At 40.4% G+C, this 22,370-nt stretch overlaps 1 protein-coding gene across 2 annotated transcripts in view; it reads right to left on the bottom strand.

The window, feature by feature from the left end:
• The window catches only part of smpd3 (sphingomyelin phosphodiesterase 3), an 84,065-nt gene that overhangs the window by 2,528 nt on the left and 59,167 nt on the right, over positions 1-22,370 (bottom strand). For both annotated transcript variants that reach the window (XM_025909204.1, XM_005449282.4), the window contains 5 exons: positions 16,385-16,460; positions 13,277-13,438; positions 11,511-11,600; positions 4,956-5,019; positions 4,162-4,330 (listed from right to left, as the gene is read on the bottom strand). In XM_025909204.1, the coding sequence (XP_025764989.1) occupies positions 4,162-4,330; positions 4,956-5,019; positions 11,511-11,600; positions 13,277-13,438; positions 16,385-16,460 (561 nt within the window). The remainder of the gene's footprint in view (positions 1-4,161; positions 4,331-4,955; positions 5,020-11,510; positions 11,601-13,276; positions 13,439-16,384; positions 16,461-22,370) is intronic.

The following is a 22,370-nucleotide window of genomic DNA, read 5'->3' as shown; positions in this document are numbered from 1 at the left end:
TACAGAAATAGGCTGTCTAGAATTATCATTGCTGCTTGGTGCTTTTTGAATATGAGGTGCTCCCTCTCTTACCTGAAACAAATGATTCAGCTCTATGAATGGTGACATTGTCATGTTGGAGCCTTCCTGCTAGCTGCTGTCACTAAATGTCACTGAAACTCTGGGGACTTGTCCAAAACCATGATAAACAACCCTGACCAAAAGTATGTGGACTGTACTGTCAATAGAAGGTACTTTCCACAGACAATGACTGCTAATGTAGCTGCAAGTACTACTAAAACTTTTCTCATGATAATCAGTAAGAGTTCATTTAATAATGTTGATATGTTTTATCAATAGTGCAGTTTTAAGATGAGATGTGACAATTTAGGAACATTTTTTTTTTTCTAATAGTACTTTGTACAATCTAATTTACAGGAAACTTACATTTCAAAATAAAACATTCTTTTTTTATGGTAAATTCTTTTTTATCAAAAAATTAATACATTTTACAAACTATATAAAATTCTATTTTCTTGTTTTTGGTGTAAATATCCTAATATTACTTTTGGTATCTTCCCCAATTAAATAGAAATGCTTGGACTTTTAGAACACATTCCTCTGAAGGCTACTTCTCCAAAATGACTTTTTGATCATACTCTGTGGGGATATTACTCATATACAATGGAGAAGCTGATTTCAAGAAGATTTTATTAATAAAAACACATGAAAGGGGAAAAAAGTATTTTTCTTGGCTGTTGACTATATTTCCTGATTTATAAAGTGGTTAAAAAAAGATATCAACATCTCTACAAATAAAACTTCCCTCTGTACAAAACCCACTCACTGAAACTAGTTATAAGCAATATTTAGTATGTAAATTAGGACATACTTTGATATATCGACTCATTTAAAACTTAATTGTCTTCATTTAGGTAATCCACTAATCTCCTTCCGCTCGTTGTGTCTCCACTAAATAATTATTGCAGGACAATTTAAACCTAAGAGCAGAAACATTTTTATCCAAGTATGTTCTTCAAAAAATAATTTAAAGTAACACGAAGAGATAAACAGAAACAACACAAGATTAAGGTAAACGTGCAAACAAATGAGAACCTTCAAGTGACTGGAGGTTAGCGACATGCTTGATCAGCTCCGCTTAAGGGAAATGATGTTACAGTAACTGTACTATGACAGAAGGTGGCGTCAGGCGGCTGCCTTCAGAGAGCTAATAGAAAGAGTCAGACAGAGAGATGGAAAGAAAGGAGTGAGATGTAAATAGTATGATTTGGTTTTCCAATCCTCTCCAGTCCCTCACACAGACAGCCCTGCCCTTTTCTTCCCTACTTTTTTTGTTGTTGCTGTGTTTCATTGTTCACCTCTCCAGATTTTAGTCAAACATTCTCCCGTGGTGTGACATAATTTCGCTGGCAGCCAGCCCTGCTTCACATGGCTCGGGAAAATGAGCTTTTTAGCTTTGTTGCTAGGAAATTAATCAGAGGAGAATTAAACATATCACCTCCCTGCTGACAAGAAAATGCCACAATTCTGTGCCCCCTGTTAGCAAACTCTTTTGTGTTGGTGTTTTAAGCATGTAATATTTGGAGATGCTTTCACACATCCAACGCAGTAGGAACACTGATTTAAAACATGTGTTGCCTTTTTTTAGTGAGCGACAAACCTTTTGACATGCTAGTGTATCTGAACGAACACTTACCTAAGGAAGGTTTTGCTTTTGTCCACTTAATGGAAGGGTTGCTCTTAGTGTTGTTAATCACACCTGTCCTTTTCGTGCTGTGATAAATCGGAATGTCTGCTGTGATAAACGTGCACTGTGTACTGAGTCTGTGTACCGTGTAAGGCGTCACATTGTTATTCTCAGCTCCTTGTATAATCAAAACTTTATTGATTCCTGCAGGGAAAAAGTGTTGCTCAAGATTATGGAAGTTGTAAAATTATATTAGAAATACAATACTTTGAGATACAAAAAGCACCAGGGGTACACAGTCTGGCATATTACTCTACAGAAAAACTGCACAAACCCCTCCCTACGATATCTAAATGTTCAAATGGTGATCTGTGAAGAGCAACATTTCCTTTCCCTTTATTTCTTTTCCATGTAACACTAACTGTGACGACACTGAAATCTGGGGACACCTTTGTGGTTCTGTACTGGTAAATTTGAATTTCCAGAGTAAAAGTGAAAGACTGGCCTGTGTGTGTGTGCAGAAAGCTAACATGTTTGCAAGCTAAAAAACACAATCAGAAAGGACTTCCACTGGTGACCTCTCCAGGGCATACCCCCACCTCTTGTCTCATGACTGCTGCGATAGGCCCCCACCTCCTGTGACTCCACCTTGGATAAGCGCTTAAGAAAATTGTAGAATGAATGGAATTGGTTTCCCTAGTGCAGCGGTCCCCAACCTGCACCACAGACCAGTTTAATGTCACACAATATTTTCATGGACCATTAAGGTGTCGCGGATAAATAAAACGAACTAAAATGATACGCCCAAGACAAAAACGGTGGTATTTTGTAAATATAATAATACATGTAAATTCACTGTGTAATTGTGTTACTTTATTAGCAGCGTCGTCCTGAAATGCGCCAAGAACATTAAGAGTAATATCCTCCTCTCTGCCCCTTAATGCTCTCTGGTCACTATGGTAACACGTAAATATTTCTTTCAAAATAAAACACACAACTACAACACGGGAAAAGACCCAGGGAAACCGAGTTAATGATAAAAACCCTGAAAACCATAAATTTCAAACTCAAGCCTCAACTCTCGCGGCCCGGAACCAAACGACTCATGGCCCGGTTCCGGTCCATGGCCCGGGGGTTGGGGACTGTTGCCCTACACAGCAGTATGAAAGGTTTTGGGTAGCTGGTTAACATTAGTATGCAGCTGATTAGCTTAAAACAAAGTATTGGCTACAGTAGGTTAGCACTGCTTAGATAGCTAACATCAGTAGGCTAACATGCTGCATAGTTGCATAGAATAAATGACCTAACATGACTATGACTTCCCAAAGCAGTGCTGAGCACCCAAATGAGCTGTTGGATTTTGAATATAGGAAAGGATGAAGTCACTTCATGACAGTGTTAGCTGCGGGGTTTACACCTGTGAGCACAAACTGTCTGAAAGCGCTTGTACACGCGTGATTCAAAGGAATTTCCTGTAGTCTTATCTATATGACATAAATGTGCAGTTGTGAGCACAAAAGTTCACATTTCAGAAACTCACTAATTGACAACACTTTGTCTTGACACCATCTAAAGTCAAACAATGATTTGCCATCTCTTGTCTGGAGTTATGGAAGTCCAGACTTCCATAAAGACTCATAAAACAAATGAAAGGCAGAAAATTAAAATCATATATTTATCTGTTTGTAATATGTTGTTATTACTGTGAATTTGTGGTTGAAGTAATCCCTTCAGAATACAATGAAAATGGCATGTTTTTAATAACGTTTCAATTATGACTTGACCGCTAGTATGACCTCACTTAAATAATGCTTTCAATATAGCCATCTACTTTATGACTGCATTCATACAACGTAATTAAAATTTAAACTGGTTATGGTCAATGGAGCGAATTAGAGGACCTCTTAAAAGCACTTAGATATCCGGTCAAAAGTTTACAATCATCATGGGAATACACTTCTTAGTATAATATTGGACTTAATTCTGGGGCTGACTGAGTAAACAGCATATATCTTTAAGATTAAAAATCAATAAATACTTTGAGGCTTCGTAAATTACTAAGCATATTACAAGGCAATTAGTTCAAACACAAATAAAAGGACAGGCTATTAAGAGGTGTTGCCATTTTTCCATAGTCTAAAAAAGTTTCAAAGTGTCACAGTTAGCTGAGGTGATGTTGGTTGAGATGGTCAGAAGCAACCAGGAAACCAGGTCCAACAGCGTTTGTAGCCATTATCATGGACAAGAATGTGGCTTCTGGATCAAAGTTTTATGGTTTTATGGTCAGTAAAAGCAGAGGTTTGTTGTGAGGAGTAAAGAGACGACAACCGAGCACAGTGTATGTAACATGCTGGGCTATTTTGCCGTGAGTGGCACATTTAAGAGAGCGATTGGAAATTTTTTAAACACATTTACCAATAAAAATATGACACTGAGTACTGAGAGCGTCATCCAGCAAGACAACAAAACCGTACCAGTTTCCAGTCCTGTTGGAGGCCCTCGTCGCTGTAAAGGATGTAGTCAATACGGCGTCCATTGCCCTTCAGCGGGATTTTCCTTCCCTTCTGACTGCTGGCAGGACACTGGCTCTTACTGGGAGGAAACACCAGGTACTCCTTCCTTCCCTCCTCGTTCTCCATAAGTCTGAAAACAACACACAACATACTGAAGTTTAGATGCTCCATGTTGTATCCAAATGCATATAGTGAATTGGAATTCTGTCAGGACCACTATAACCAAAAAGATTATTATTTCAGTCTACAGTCATTTATATTTAGGGATATTGGCTCTGTTCTCCAACCTCTATAAACTTCTGTGTGCATATGTGGAAAGTGAAGACAGTATTAACAAGACTCCAGAGCAGGCATTGAAGATAAGTATGTCAGACATTGAATGATAACGAGCAGTTGGGGTGGAGATGGTTTGCAGGGTATCAGCTGAGCAACCATCAAGTGTGGGTTTGCACTCCCATCATCTAAATTTGCTGAGATTAGGGCTTATCTTGACTTCGTGGCCTGCCTGGTGATGTCATGACGATGCTTCATTGAAACACATGGTTTCCGAAGAAATTATAGTAATTACAGCAAATTGCAAACATGAGCACTGGGTCAATGGTAATTTCAGAGCTTTAAATCTCAGATATGTTTTGGTACACGTATATTATGGGTACACTCCAAAGATTTGGGAACAAAAGTTAGACTGCTGTGATTTATGATCGACATGCGAATATAAGGAGAGATCATTTGATTTTTCAGGGGATGAGACTCACTTTTGTAAACTTTCCGGTGAACTGACATCTTCATCATAAAGGCCACTGGGATCCAGCAGAGTACCTGTTTAAAGACACATTACAATGCATTAAAGTGGAGACGTGCACTTCAGCCCGCATTTCTCTACCACCCCCTCGTTCTCCCTCAACCTTGTAGTATCCGTCGATGGCTCAGTCTTTTAGCTAGCATCATCACATATTTTCATAATGGACTACTTAGCACATCCATTCATTCACACTGATTTGTTTACATTAGCAAATAGGATGTAGAAAATGATTTCTATTGTAACCGTTTTCAATTTGACTGTGGGACAGCTGAGCAGTCTGTCCAGTCGTCCAGTTTAGCTGCGGAGTTTTTAAAGAATGTAGCTTGTTCGGATGAAAATGCTGGGTGAGCATCCCCTGATGGAGGTGCCACCATCACAGACACACACACACACACACACACACACACACACACACACACACACACACACACAGAACTGTGTTTTCATATCTTTGTGGGGACATCTCATTGACATAATGCTTTCCCTAGCCGCCTGACACTAAAACCACATTTTGAGTCTGAAAAATGCCTTCAAACTCGTGGGGACTGGGATTTTGTCCCCAGAAGGGCTGTTGGTCCCCACAAGCATAGTAAACTTCCAATGTGTGGTTCCCACAAAGATATGTAAACACGGTCTCACACACACACACACACACACACACACACACACATATATACCACTTAGAACAAAAGTCATCATATGACCACCAAGAGATTCATTGCTGCTTATTTTTGACTTTGAGACCTTTAGGCCTTTCTGTCTGTTTGGTTAGTTTTAGGCATTAAATAATGTGGCTTAGACACAGAGACTACTTAGATTTAGGGAAAAATAACATACAAACTTTCACAAGATTAAAACATTTTAAAAGGCAAACATCTAATATCTGCATCTAATATCGCCACTATTCTTGGTTTCTATGATTAAATCCTTGACTACAGTTAACACACCAGCAGAGTGCTTCTGCTTGTGCTTATGGTCCAGGTCAGGTGTTAAATCCTATCAGACTAACCTGGTGAAAAATGTCAGTAAAAGAGTGCCCAGTGCATTACAATAGAACACCTACGTGTCCTGATTAAGCATCATTATGTGAGTAGGGAGTGAGAAAAGGTTCAGGTGGTTCATTTCCATGTTTACTTTAGGCGAGAATGAAAAATGATTTATGCAAAAACATTTTTTTGGAAGGCAGCATGGAGCTTGCACTTTCTACCCTGATACTGAAGGTATGGAGGTATGGAGTGATACAAGTTAGCATGACCCACAGATACATACACTGATGGAGGTCAGGTTTAGAAGACAAAAAAAGAGGAAAAATAGGATTACCCTTTAATTGCTGGCTGAGCTTTTTTTCCTTCTCTGAATTCATGAAGCGTCACTTTTGTGAAATGTGTCAGCGGGAGATTATCAGTGATGCTTTTATAAAGTGCACAATGCTCATATGACTCTGCAGGGTTTGCAGAGTCCAAGTTGGAGAGCAACAAAAGCTCTTAATGGAAGGTTAAAATAACACAGTGAATTTAGATGTTTGTCTCAAATCATTAGACTAGAAGAAGTTGCCCATCTCCCAGCGTTTGGACTGGTACTTAAATACTTTTTTCTACTCTGAGAACTCAAAGTGCTTTTTTACGACATTTTTCTATGACTAAGCACATTTAACCTAACAACCACATACTCATACTCTGATGGATGAGTTGAAGCACCAATCTTAAAATGACTAGACAGTCTGCTCTTACTCCTGAGCTGCAGCCTTTGTTCATCTAATTTACCCATTTCAAATGTTATCAGATAATGGGAACCAGCTCAGAAGGTACCCGATAGGCAATTTGGTGGTTTGATCCCTGACTGCTCCAGTCTGCATGCCTAAGTATCCTTGGACAAGATACTGAACCCCAAGTTGCTCTTCTAGATAGAAAAGACTCAGGTGTAGAAAAAAGTGCTGGTATGACTGCGTGTGAATAAAAGTGCTGAAGTGCTTTGAGTATTTAAGTAAAGTGGAAATGTGCTATATAAGAACCAGTCCATTTACCATTCACTGAACAAAAGTTATCACTTCTCTATACATCATCAGCTGGCGCCAATTTCATGTTCACAAAATAATATCCTATTGTAGCTTTAGAAGAAGAATAGTCTCTTTTTATAATCATATCTTGGGGGGGGGGGAGATTACTGTGGTTTGTACCAGTCTTAAACTTTTAATGACAATTTTGTACAAGCTACAGGAGTGTCCATTACTAGATTTTATATAAATTTATTTTTGTTCACTAACTCATTAAAACCAGTGGTGATGACCCTAACTCAAGAACAAAATATATTATAGTATATATAGTTTATTATAGTATATTGTCATGTGAGGGCTGTGTGCAGGCAGGAGTGGTGATATGGAGGACCCGAACTGTAGACACTCGGAGACAAAACCTGAACTCAAAACAACTTCAATGCTGTACTAAAAGTAACAAAACTGAGAAGACAGACAGACAGACAGACAGACAGACAGACAGACAGACAGACAGACAGACAGACAGACAGACAGACAGACGGACGAGGGTAGATCGCAACACAGCCAGATGAAAACACAGGGCTTATATACACAGAGGGAGCACTCAGGGAATGAGAGACAGGAGGGAAACACAGCTGGGACAAATCAGGGCTGATGAGACAAAGGAAGCAAAACCAGACGCATTAACATGAGACACGGATTTTCAAAGTAAAACAGGAAACACAGACTGAACTTACAGACACACAGTCACAAGCAGGCACTGCAACAGAGGGAACAGAGACGTGGGACCAGGGCAGACACAGACACTGACTGGACACAGAATAGAGGGAGTAAGGAAACCAAAACTTGAGAACTAAATAATCACACACCAAGAAGAACTGGGGAAAAACAGAAATGCAAAACCTTCACAAAAATAAACTAAGATGAGAACACAAATAAAAGGTACAAAACTGAAACCACTGGGTCAAGGACCCAGGTACCCTAACAGTATGTATACTATATACTATGTATACTCGTATAGTATATATATTGTAGTATATAGTATTTTATAGTATATATATTATATATAGTTAAGGATGTGTACCGATTAGAATGACTGAACAATTTTCAAAACACTCTAATGGCATAAAATTCAGGTTAGGCTCATCGCTCATGATTTCTTAGTGGATTAATATATTTCTGCTTGTGCTTGTCTTGTGCTTTTCTAGTCTTACTGACCTCTTAAAGGTTTATCTTCCTGTGACCAACGAATTGACATTTATCCTCCTGACAGGCATGTCTTTGGGCACTGGGAGGACATTGGCACAGTTGGAAATGAACTTCTTGCTATTTGGTGAATCTCTGTTTTTCATTGTTTTGCCCTTTTCAGACTGAAACTTGTCAGCACGAATCAAATTATTTCAATTAGCTTAAATAAAGATGAAAACAGCAAAACACCAGCATCTGATTAAATTCTAGCTCGGGAAAAATATTCATACAACTGCACCAATGATTCATCTCCACTCTGTGTATTTCATTTGCAGTGACATACTGCAGACATCATTTCTGCTCACGCTTTATTGATGTATTTTACACTGTACAGTCCTCCCCCTCACTATGTCAAATAACATCTAGCTTCCAGTATAGCTATTCTAAAGGGTCAGAAACCCTCTCCGCCTTTATAATCCTCAGACTACAATCTACTGTCATAAACCAGTGGAATAAACAGCCAGAGAGAGAGAAGCTCTCAGAGATCCTTTTGAGAATGAGGATTCAAGGCTGTGGGCTGGAGAATGCGTTTAAAATGCTCCGTATGACGAGCGCAGCACTCTGAAGTTACTCCAGTCAATTCATGAGTGTTGGGCGCCCTTATGAAGAGTAGGCGTCTGATGCGCGGAGAGTGTTTTTCACAATTCTAAGAGCAGGTTTTAGATCACTGAAAATAAAGATGGCGAGGTGTCCGGTGGGCATACTCCGCTACACTGCTGCCGTTTTTAGCCGACCCATTCTCACTTGGTCAGGACCCGTAGGTGTCGCACACCGGGTACGCCGTTAGCAGCTCGACAAAGTCGGAGGGAGTCCCTCAAAGTCAGAAATAACCACAGAGAGACTTCAAGAAAAAAAGTGCTGCTGATGTCATCAGCACCACGAGACACCATGGTAACCAAGGACGTTAAGCATGGCCGCTCTGTGGTTAGCAATGTAGCCTCACAAAAAGAAGGTCCTTAAGTAGGGCGCTTCTGTGTGGAGTCGGGTTTTTCGCCCTGTGCTGGTGCAGAATTTGTCCAGGAGCTCCAACTCCCCATAAGAAATGTCAAAGTTAATGTAACCTAACCGGGCCAAGTCAAACAAAACAAAACTTCCGTATCTTTTGCTAATCAGTTTTCCTTAACTCAGATGGAAAATGACATGAGGTCAAGGAAAGATGTGAAGGAGAAGTCAGAAAGAGAGGACCGTGGTACTACATATGTATATCTGACAACACTTACACAACGAGGCTGTTGACGTGGATCCTCGAGATACACAAGAAAACACATCATATGTACTAAGGCTACTCCAGGCTGTATACACATGGACTAAAATATAATTTCACTGCCAAGGCTGGAGATGAAAACAGAAGGGTGCAGACAGAAAATGTGCAGAAAATGAAACGTAATCTTGCTAACCCTGCTGTCAACTTACATTTCTTTTTCCTGCTACAGGGATGATCCGCTTTAACTCTTGCTTTTATTATCATCATTCAAGTCAAATAAATTCACAAGACTATACTATACAGTAGTTTAGCAATACAGTCAACAGCAAAATGAGCACATAACCAATGCAAACAGAGTTAGACTACAGCCTTCGCTTCACTTTGATTACTTTAATACAGCTCATAGAAGATTTTAATAAAGCAGCATGAGATTGTTTGCCTGAGGCATTAAAAATTCGCTGAAAGTTCAAAACAAATCATTGTAATAGTGAGTTGTGACATAAGAGGCGAGCAGAACTGATAACTGAACCAACTCTAAATCTCAAGATTTTCACTGCGTAGTAAGATAAAGGTTAAGAAAGCAAGGAAAGGAGAAGTCTGCCTTTCTACTGTGTGTTTGACGTAATGAAAGTCTGCATTTAAGCTAACCATATGGCAACACCAATGGTAAGGTCAAAAACATGAGTTAAATGAATCTGCTTTTGTCTTCTGAGTTAGGCTCAACCCAACCTGGTGACCCAGTTAGACTTAGATTTCATGGTATTTTTGTCCATCCAAATGGAAAAGCTTCTAAATACTACAGGGCCAAATTCCATGCATGTGGCTAAAACACCAACAAGCCTTAACCCTAACCTTAAATTGGTTTCCAGACACCTGTCAAATGCAGGATTTTGTTACTCCTCCTCTTGGAAATCAACACAAATAGGAAAAAATGAAATGGAAAAATACACTAATGTGTTAAAATATAAAAGTAAGGAGTCCCTGAGCATGAGCACGTGTTGGGTTGGGAGTGAGAATGTGTTGCTTCAGCTTGGGAAAGTACAGATATGCACCAGCTTCCCTGTTTTGAGTGGTTAACATGACCTCAGTTTTCTGGTCTCATAAATCTTGAAAACACCAACAAGCTTTGAAGGGAACAAAATAAATATTCTTTCACACCAGCTCTGGCCACAGCTCCAAAAATACACCGAAGACCACAGAGAGTGTACTTGCTGGCTTTGGCGGTTGTTTAATTAGCCCTCTAACACGAACTAAAACGCATCATGAAAAGAGACGTGACATTTATGAGTGGGGGAGATTTTTCGTTTTTTTGCTGAAACTTCAATCGTGTGAACATATTGCCATGGGTTTTTATGCCAAGTTGGTCTCATGCTAGCCTTCTTTTCCACACGATTTAAAAACAGTATGAAATCCTGCCTTTTGCCACCAGAAGAGTCAGGAAATTGCTGCACACTCTGTCAGTACAACATCTGACAATATCTGGCAGCTTCAACTCTCTAGCTGTGATTTTTGGCTCACTATTGTATCAATTCAGGTCTAATCTTCTTTGGATAAGCTTTATGAAATGGGATAATCTTCCTTCCCTTTCTTTCATTGATTCATTGATCAGTTTTTTCTTGCCCCCCAACCCCCCGCCATGTCTAATAACAGCTAAACAGGCAGTGCCAATCTGTTTCCCTGGCTTGCAGTGGAAAATATGCCTGTCCAAATAAATAAGCCCTTCTCTAAACAAGCCCTTTCACTCGGTCCTGCCTACACTGTCCCTGAAATACCGCTGGCCTAAAAAACGCTTCATATCCAGACCAAAACCCTCCAGTCTTTTGCGTCACTAATGCCCATGTATCAGCCTGCTGTACTGGGTGCATTCTGACTTAGCCAGCCTGAGCCAGATTAATGCCTGCTCCACTCTGCAGGCACTGCATGGATCCTTGGTGCGCACAGCAACACCTGCATTTTACAGTCAGATTGTAACCGAAGCCGGTGGTGTACATTTTACTACAGCGCGTATGACGTGACCCTAGAGGAAGATGTGCGTGGGCATGTGTCGGGATGTGTGTTGTTACCCAGAGCCCATGGTTTGTCCTCCCCTGGCCCCAGGCGACATGGGTCCTTGTATTGAGTAAAAAGTGCGTGCTGCTGCTCCAGCTTGTCCTCTGGAAAAATACAAGCGTGCACACATACACAGTGGAGGGTTATACACACAGTCAGGAAAGTCAGTTTTACTCCAAACACTGCAGAAAAGTCACACATTACTGATTCTTCTTTAGGAGGTCATAGTTGCTAAGCTGCTAGCATGCGGTGGAGGGCAAAAAATGAGTTTAGTATAATAAAATAAATCAGTTTCATTATTATTTATTTCTAAATTAATTTCTATATACTTAAGTTCCTTTTTAACCTCCACAGCTCTACACTTTCCCTTTTTCTCTTCATTCTCTTTACAGATGTTTTCCCCTCCCCGAGCCTGCTTATGTGGACTCTTTCTGTTAAAAAGGGAGTTCTTCCTCCCCACCATTGCCAAGGACTTGACCTTTAGTGCTTTCTATTTCTGATACCAACTGCAGCTGGTTTAGTTATCATGCCTGTGTTTGTGAGATGGCTCTTTTGCATGAATGCTTTTCATTATTGTGGTCTTATATTGATCTCATTTAGTGCAAAAATGAAATGTGGTGAATATTTAGTCTTATATAGTTATTAATTAGCTACTAAAAATAAATTGTTTAAAGATATTCCATTCTTTTACTTTTCATACCTTTTCTCCCACTCTATCCTTTTTAATCCACTGTGTTGCTTTTTATCACTAAGTCTGCTTTACAACACAAACACTTTTTCGCACTGGGATTTGAGGGATAAAGAGACAGCAATGCCTCTTTCTGTCTTTCATGTTGGTGCTGTTGATGGTGGTTATATAAATAACACCAGTGCAGAGCTCTGGCTAAGGCTGTGGGTATACAGGAGGCCTTCAGGTACAGTACTGAGCTGCTATTCAGTCTTACTTAGAAGCATTCAGAGCTTAATTCACATTTTATTTTTGCATGTACAATTGCAGTGTGAAGTACAAAGATCTGTGAGCTGAACCATGAGCTTTATTGACACACTTTCATAGAGGTTCACTGTTTCAAGGCTGTTTTGATTAATTCTAACATGCATCGTGGTCACATTCAATGTCTCATTAGGGAAAGCGTTCAAAGAAGAATTTAACAATATGACTAATAAGAACAATCAAATTTGTCTTTTAACATATTAAAATGTTCATTGTCTATTTGACAGCAGGAGCCTATTGAGTTAGTACAGCCAGTCAGTTAAACAATGGTTTTCTTTTGGATTTAAAAATTGTAGCTTTGCTCTTTACACACTATTATTACAAAGCAAAGAACTAAAGCTGCAGTTTTTGGTAATTAGTCGAACCTCAGATTGTTTATAAGTGAATCATAAGGTCAATGCATTTTAAAACACAAAGTGCATGATTTTCAGAATTTTCCGGGTGCTAAATGGGAGACTCGATGTTAACAGCAAGTTAGAGAACACTTTGACATTTTGAGAAATGACCTATTTCAAGGTCTGCATCAGTGCATATCCAAAATTCAACCCCACTGTACAGTTTTTCTCCAGTTCAGCATGCAATCAAATTTTGAGGTGGGTGGAGAACATCCCAGCTACCTCTGTGTTGATCCTGGCACTATCGATTTAAGATAAGATAAGATAAGATGAGATAAGATAAGATAAGATAAGATAAGATAAGATAAGATGAGATAAGATATACCTTTATTAGTCCCACAAGGGGAAATTTCATGTTAAGGCTGCCGACCTAGGTCAGACAGGTTAGACATACCTGAAGAGCAGTTGTCAAAGTTGAGGTCTCCCAGGATGACGTCAAAGGCCACCAGGTCTTCCAGCACCTTCTCTCCTTCTGGTGGTATGGATGATGACTGGCGAAACTCTGCCCCCCACTGAAGTAACAGGTCCAGCTGCTCACACCGTACTGATGCATCACCTGGTGTAATGCAGTAAAATGAGTAGCAATTATTACTGAAAATCACTATAATATACAGAAATGGGTACAATCACAGCATAACCTCACAGATTAATTCAGCATTAGTACTGTGGGTTAGAGGTGAGCTACAATTGGTAAGCTAATGAAGCTGTAAAAGGTTATCCTGAACCTATAGGTTAATTTGGGGGCTGCCCCCTCTGGTGATTACCTTCAACTATTTACATTGCTTCAGCCTGCCTGCAGTTTCTTCCGCCTCTGCAAGCCCCTCTGTAACCCACCGCCACCCCAGCTCTTCCATTTCATATTGTTTCTGACTTAATCTGTGCTCTGTGAGAAGGTCTTGCTTTTGCCATCTGTCACCCACTGTGTCTAATACTGTAACTACAGAACAATTATTACAATCCTGCTTAAAAAAAGTCCAGCCTAACCCTTTAAGTAATTTCTGGTGCTGTTTGGCTTTGGCAGCATTTGTGTCTGTCCGCTGCTGCCAGTACATCTGATAAATTGGCGTTAGTTATGGATCGGAGGGAGGAGGTGAATAGAAGGAGGCGGTGGGTGAAAGCATGCGATAGAAATATCAGCTGAATAGTGGAGAGTGCGAGAAACAAAGAGGTGTCAAGATATTGGTGGGTGAGTAGGTGGCTTTGGCTTTGATTACTCTCGGCTGCAGCTCAAGTACATGTGAAATGCTATTTCTTTTCTTTTTGTGTGACTGCATCTCTTAGAGATGGATGGACCCGGGAGGGGGGACGTGGGGGAGCGTTTGCCTGTGTATGTGCATGAAAACCAAATGTTTCTTCAGATCAAAACAATATAATGATTTGTATGCTTTTATCAGAAAAAAAGGAACAATCATGTAAATAGTCTCACTCTGAAAGGGCCATACATACACGGAGAAATTAGCAGGATCTAGTGGATGTCCACTAGTGAACAACCATCAGGTTTAAGGTGATGGAACAAACAAATCCTTTGATGTGTGGACAAAGTTTAACCTTTTAAAAACCAGGCGACTCAAAAAGAGTAAAGTTTGAGTTTGGCTAATATTAAGACGTGCTTATTTAGCATGTGTCTAAAACTAAACCAAACTTATCCCTGCTCATAACTAGATGGGTCAGTGCGGACCTGGTGGATATAGAGGTGTTTAATCCAGGTGAGTAAAGCAGCCGTTTATGGGGGATGCACCACCCTGCTAAGTTTCCAGGTACTGTCAGAGCTTTAAAATGTGGTCTTTGTGAAGCCTACGAGCAGGAAGTAATGATGGTAATTACCAGCGGGGAATTTGGAACTTCAACTGAACTGTACCTCAGGATAGTTCAGAGTAATTGAATCTCTGTTAATTTGCAAACAGATTAGTTTTGTTCTGAGTTGGGTAAGGGACTGAAACTAACAACACAAGTATATTTGAGCCTCTCAAAGGGGTTTTATTTTAGGTAGGTGGTCCAGGTCTCTGTAGCAACCTCAGTTGCACCTACTTCTTTCATACAATTGTATTGATGCTTTTCAGAAATATGGTTGAAATAGATATTTTTGTTTAACGGTTAAAAATATAAATGTCAGGGGTAAATGAAAAAGATATCATTATTATCAGTTTTAAACAATCTGTAAGCTCTGTGGTGCTGTGAACTCTGCAAAGATGCTTTCTTTGTCCAGCGCAATCAGTGTTTTACCAAAAATATTAATGCTGAGATCAAATTATTTTTATCCTTGAAATGGAAACAGAACTAAAACAGGACAGAGATGTCCATGTAAAAACTAAGGCTTGTGACACCGGCTGTGATACAGCAATATTAGAGCAGACAACAAATCAGTGAATTAAGGTCTCAACAGTTTGGCTGCTGGCTGCAATTTCTCTTTCAACAGCAGCGTAAATGCAGCTCTATAAACCATTAAATCTTATTTTTTTGGGTGTGAGTGAAATAGCTACAGCAATAGAAAACTGGTGCCTTTTGTGGTCGTCACTTTACTTCACTCAGTCATAAAGTTAATACATATGTCGCCTCACAGCAAGAAGGTTTTGGGTTTTAATCCAGCAGTTGGCTGGAAGCTCTGTGTTTGAAGTTTACATGTTCACGCTGCTCAGGTGCTCTGGTTTCCTGTCATAGTCCAGGCACATGCATGCTGAGGTAACTGTGTTTGTTCTCTCTGTAACAGACTGGTAACGTGTCCATTGGCTTTTGGCCTAGGACCCCCATCCCCACCACGCTGGCAACAAGTCAAAGAGAGGAACAAAAATAAGGACACATTGAACTGAACTGAAATGGAACAAAGCCAAGAGACGAGGTAGCCACTGGATTACTGAGTTCAGTATGTACTGTATATCTATACTGTGACAGTCCCGCTGCATCATGAATTGAGCACTCAGCCTAGAAAGACTTCTCATATAGTTCTCAGAGAATCAGGTCTCTGCACTCCTCCCTGTTCTCCCTGACTTACCCCACCAGCCCAGCCCCTTTCACCTCCAAAGGCTTTGTGTTTGATGTATCTTTAGAAACAGCCCTGCCACTGCTATATTTAGGTCTGAGAGAAGCGTAGGAGAAGCCCAGAATAGCAGGCGAAAGGAGGTGGGGAGGGTATGTCTTTGGTAAAAAATGAGGGTGGCATCGACCAGGGGCTTTAAATAGGGCTGTGACGCCTTAAACAGCTTGAGGCAGTCACCATGGGAACAGCAGGAGGAGGCATGCTCGGGTTTTGATGTGCCCATTTGTCTAAGTATCTGGACAGAGAAGCGCGCGCGCGCGCGCACACACACACACACATAAAACTGTCTTTGCAGCTCTTCTAGAGAAAGACAATCACATTGGGACCTGACATGTTTTCCATCCTGCTTAAGAAACAACCCTTCAAAAAGAGGACAGCATGGGATCCTTATTAATACACTCATGTGCATGTGCAGAGACAGAAATGACAAAAGAAAGAAAGAGAGAGTTGTAGAACATATAACTGTACCTTCTATGGCGTGGAGATGCGTACATGTGACATATCCCACCACCCTCTGCTCTTGGTGTGAGGTGCCCACGTGAACCTGTTGGGGAGGGGGGCGGGACCAGAGACAAACATGTCACTCCACCGTGTTCAAACAGGCAGCATCAAAGCCCATTTAACGAGTGTGTCTGTGTATGAGGAACAAGCCAGGTAACAACAGCAGCAATTAGATCATACAAGGCAAGGTGAAACTTTATTGATCCCTGTGGGAAAACGGAGTCATTACGCTGTAATTCGATCACTGCACTTAGGGTGTGCAACATAACAGCAGTGGGGCAGAGAGCCCATGAAAACCTAAAGAAGGCGTCGCTGTGTAATGTCATCATGAAATATTGGTGCATGTCATGGATATAACAGAAAGCTGAGATAATAATTCATTGATTATAAGATCTGTAAGCCTATAAAAACAATATGTAACAGTTACGCAATGGAATAATAATGAGCTCTACATCTTTGTAATTAGAAGACCGTTTTTCATCCTGACGTGCTGAAAGAGCCGCAGTTATGATCATATCTTACTTATTTGGCATGTAGTGCACCACTGCCATTTCAATCATTCAGAAAGGAAGAAGAACGACTGCTTCTGACAACCTTAACATCCACTAGGTAACCTGTCTAACGTCAAGGCAATTTTTCAGAAACTATAAGATGTGACATTTCTCAAAAAATGTTGGCATTATAATGGTTTTTTTTATTAAAGCTTCTCCATTTGGATGTTTAAAAACAAGAATAAAAATAAACATCTGGTAGCCGGTGACCCACAGAGTTAGGGTTAGGGTTGGGTGATACATAATAACCTCACAAGGTTAACATGCAACACGTTTTAAATATCATTTGTCCCTATTTGAAAAGCCCCCCCAAAATATATGGATCTACATTTGAAAGGGAACATTTTTTAGCTTCTGAAAATGCATATCTAGCAAACGCAGCCCTAACCCTACTAACCCTAAACACGTCTGGTGGCCTACTGGATGTTAAAAGGTTAGCAATGGTAATCAATGGTGCTAATGATTAGTGCTTGAGCGCACCCTTCTGGTTATTCATGGTTATATTAGACAGTTCATAAGAGAAAGACATGACGTTCACATGAACCTCAGCAGAGGTCTATGGAACAGTTCTGTAATGGAAAAGATTGTTGCTGTTCCACCCCTGGACTCAAAGAGCCAAAGATGCTGTTGCTCTGATATCTGACACAGTTTCACCTGTGTGGTGTTTGAAGCAAGTAGATGTTATTCATTTTATTTCCAGTTTTGTAGGCTTGCCCGATCCATTACATTACATAACCCAAAATAGCTTTTTCATAGTTGTTTTTCGGTTGAGCCAGAAGCCGCAGTAAGATGGGCGCGCAGCATTGAGCCGTTAATGAAGCTGTACAGATTGTTACATAAAAGAAACAAATTTGTATGTTCAATAAGAAGCTCTGTAATCACTCATCTGCCTGCTTTGCTGTGTGTTTAGTCTTCTAGTCTGTTCTTTACATCACTTCCTCTTTCCCATGCTGTCAAACTCAATAGTGACATCATTACTAACGTCCAATCATTTTCTTGCCCGTGTTCTGTGAGCCAATCAGCCTCTGTTCAATGTGCTTTATTGTGAGCGCTCTCTTCTCATTCTGCCTTTCAGACTCTAATTCTCCTCCCCATCTCTGCCTCATCCTGGTCACTGGAGTCCCATTCAAGCCTCCACCTTCATCATCATCACCAGCATCAGCACCTAGACTCGGGGGGTTCTGTCCTTATTCCTATCACTGCTGGGATAGGAATTAGACTCCACTGTGCTATGATGGTTCTTTAAAGTTTTACCCCCTAACAGCTTATCAGCTGTCTCCAAAAGTTGAATCAGCGGTTGTCCTTCTCTCCTGGATCGGCTGGAGCTTTCTTTAGGTGCCTTCCCAGCTTTGACAAAAGTCCAGCTGGGATAACCACATTTACTCAGGGCCTTCTTGATGTGCTGTTCTTCTGCCTCCCTGGCCGCTGTGTCAGTGGAGATGGTGTTCGCTCTGTGTTGTAGCGTCCTGATGACACCCAGTTTGTGCTCCAGTGGATGATGAGAGTCAAACCTTAGATACTGATCCGTATGTGTAGGTTTACGGTACACGTCAGCTTTTAGATGTCCCTCATTACTGATGGAAATCTCACAGTCTAAGAAGGCTAACCTGCCACTTTTCATATCCTCCCTGGTGAATTTGATGTGTTGGTCCACCGAGTTAATGTGATCTGTGAAGTGTGGTACGTCCTGAGATTTGATTTTCACCCAGGTGTCATCCACATATCTGAACCAATGGCTTGGTGGTGTTCCAGGGTAGGATAGCAACGCCCTCTTTTCCACTTCTTCCATGTACAAATTGGCCACGATGGGTGAAACTGGGGAGCCCATGGCACACCCATGTTTCTGCCTGTAGAACTGACCCTTGTATGTGAAGTAGGTGGAATGAAGACACAGTTTCAAAAGCAAACACACTTGGTCGATGCTGAGAGTGGTCCTGTTGCTGAGGTTGGTGTCATCCTGTAATCTCTTACGGACTACCTCCAACGCTTCCGTGACTGGGATGCAAGTGAAGAGAGATGTAACGTCGTACGAGACCATGGTTTCATCTACCTCCATAATGACATCTCTCACCTTCTCAACAAAATCCAGGGTGTTCTGGATGTGGTGTTCAGAGCTGCCCACCAGCGGGTTGAGGATCGAAGCCAGAAACTTGGAGACGTTATAGGTGACCGAGTTAATCATGCAGACAATTACATCTTTCGCCATCTTACAATGCTGTGATTGCAGCCATTCCCCAACTCTCTGTGAATGGGACTCATGGCCATTGATCAGTGTTCTTTGATCAGTGGGTTTTGGTCAGTGATTGTTGATCAATGGTCATGGAATTTGCATAATTATGATTAAGGAACTGACCTCACAGCCCATTGTTCCCTCAGTGGGCTGGTTTCAGTCATTATGCAAATGTACTGTTTATAAGGTTTGGGGAAACCTGCAGTCAGCTGAGACTGAAGAAGTCACTTGGATGAGTGACGAGACGTTTCTCCCACAAAACGCTACGTCCAGATGAACAGATTCAACTTTTGGAGATTTACTTTCCTGGATGATTGAGAATGCATCAAGAAGCTTATCAGCTGAATTCTGCATCTCAATAAATCATTTTCCAAATTAGCTCTCATTATTCAATTATGAACGTCTGTAGTAATATGTAACCAGCAGTTTAACTAATAAGCTAACTTTGCTCTATTGACAACCATCCCAATGTTTGTAAAAGGATTTCATTTGAAAACATCATTATTTCTTTCATAAAGGTTAGCGAGTAATTTTATTGCCTAAACTTACCCAAAGAGTGAATGTAAATTATATTTAAAAATGGTCCCACACCTGTGGACTTTATGATGGATGAGCTAGGATGGAGGATATAATAGTTTAGAGCGGGGACTTGTTGCTTATGAGTGTGGAGAAAATGATATGTATATGTAGCATACAAATACTCATAATATAATTGTGTACATGACTAAAAACTAACTGGACTGCAAAGTGAGCCTGTTTTAAAGCGCTCCTCTTTCTGTGCAGAGGTTATGCTCTGATAGCTGATCTAATTGCAGGCTTCTGCAGTTGGAGCTTTAGCATGTATTTCTCTGCAGTTGACTGATGTTGCTAAAAAAAGCTGAGACTCAATGAGCATTGCTTGAAACCCGCTGTCTACTGTGAGTCTTGTTGGCTTGACTACATCCGGATCCACTATTTATCTCTTGTGTTCAGTTTCAGACTTAGAGCGTTGCAAACATGAGGGGGTTGGATCATAAATATACTGTAGGTTCAACTGACGCAGCGTTTTGTCTCAGTATACGTCAGAAAAACCTAAGAAAAGAAATATGCTTTTAAGGAACCGTGGAGCCTTACGTCCTAAATTTAATCTAAAGTTTTGATTCATTTAGCAGCCAAACAACATGTGGCATTCGGTCTACAATGGAAATGAATCATTGTTTGGAAAGTTCTTTACAACACTGTTGCAGACGCTGCCACAAATGTGTTGCACTTGTTAGATGCTTTGTTTTCACCCGTCTGTTCAGTTCATCTTGGAATACAGTTTAAGCCTGAAGACTGTGTGGCTATCTACCATAACCTTCTCCAATCATTTGATCCCTTTTTGTTTTTGTTTTGATATCCCTATAGACTGCTACATCGCACAGTACAGTGTTATCCTAATAGTAGACCATAGATTGCAGTTAGTGTAGTTACTGTCTTTAACTTCCATCGCTGCAGGAAGACTAAGTTCAATTCTTGCATATTTCCTGAAAAAGGCCTGTTTTCTATTATATCTAAATGCCTTTTTACTTTTTGGTGACCTTTGGTTTATAATTGCACTTCCATTTTCTGCAGTAAGTGCACACTCCTGTGGTTTTTCTATCTTGCACAGATATTTTAAGATGTTTTGCTTAAACACTCCTGTCTAGACACACTGTTATGATCAACCACTAATACCCAGTTCTTCTTGTGCATGTGGATGAAATACAAGCTCATCATTTGGAGGGATGGCAATGTTCCACTGTAAGCTTTTCATGTAAGCTTCTAAGAATAATATGAATATGTCTTAAAGTGTGGTGTGGTATAAGATATGGCATGGCATACATGTTACAGATTTAGCGTTATGACCATTGGCATCCTTATTTTTGGAGCCAGAAGTGAACATTTCAGAACAAATGGACTCAGCTAATGTTAGAAAGCTGGATCCATAAAGTGCATGGGTGCACACACTGCTAATCACTGAAGTATATACTTATTGGGTGCTCTGTACCACAAAGCTGGCAGATTATTCCATTTTAAATATTTTACTGACAGGAGAAAGTTGCTCAAATTAGCAAACATACGTTATTGGCTCCATCTTTTTATCCATTTTTGTTCTCCAGTGAGTCCTAAAGCAATTCTGAGAGGCATTTTAAATTCTGAATGCTTTATAAAACTCAACAGCTACAGCAGTTCTGACCCCAACTCTAATTATGATCCTAACAGTAACCTTGGGAAATCAGAAAATGCAATGTCTGCCTTTGAAGTACACCTGTTGATCAAAACTGCCAGTCCTATAACCAAACATACAAGTTAGAAAATAGTACAGATGTTAAGAAGAGGGCAAGAGGTGGGGCTACAGACTCACCAGAGTGGAAAACACAAGGAACGATAACGAACGTTGCGACAAAGAGGAAGGAGAGAACCGAGGCTATAAATACACAACGGCTAATTGAGGGAATGTGGAACAGGTGGGTAAACAAACAGATGCAAACATTTAAAAGATAACAAGATAAAGGAAGTAAAACTAAATGCAAGGCACTGAGAGCTGGAAGGATATGGTGAACACTGCAGGGTCAGATGAAACTTAAGAACTGAGACAACCGGAAAGTAACCGACCCACAATAATTCAACAACAATTCAAAACACCATGAATACAATTTAACTAAAAATAAACACATAATTCAAAACCCAGGGCCCTAACAGGAGAATCTGCAAACTCCACCTGCAGTGTCCCCAGGCTGGACTAACCCCTAACCCAGGACCTTCTTGCTGTCAGGCAATAGTACTAACTTTTGCAACACTGTGCATTATCTAAATATTAGGAAATTAGGTAATAAGCAACAAACTTGGTGCTGTTCTATATTTGAAAAGGTTTTTGCCCTCCCCCACCCCACCCCAGCAACAGCAGTCCTGACATTGTGCAGCATTATGAATGGTCTGTCATGTCCCAGGAGGAGAAAACATTTATTATCAGAAGGAAAAACACATCAGCTATTGATCACTGTAAACACATTAGAAGATGGAGAAACCAGACTTCTTCACTTGTACAGAAAATAATATTTTTTGTCACTATTACAAATTTCCGTACAGTGTTACAGGCACAGAATCTAAGATTTTCCACGTGGGTTGGAGTTACGTTAGAGCATTTTCATCAAGAGAATCAAGCTCGACT

Source organism: Oreochromis niloticus, linkage group LG7 (genome assembly GCF_001858045.2).
Source record: "Oreochromis niloticus isolate F11D_XX linkage group LG7, O_niloticus_UMD_NMBU, whole genome shotgun sequence".
NCBI lineage: Eukaryota > Metazoa > Chordata > Actinopteri > Cichliformes > Cichlidae > Oreochromis > Oreochromis niloticus.
Note: the sequence above shows the minus strand (reverse complement) of the source record. Positions and strands in the feature narration are given on the sequence as shown.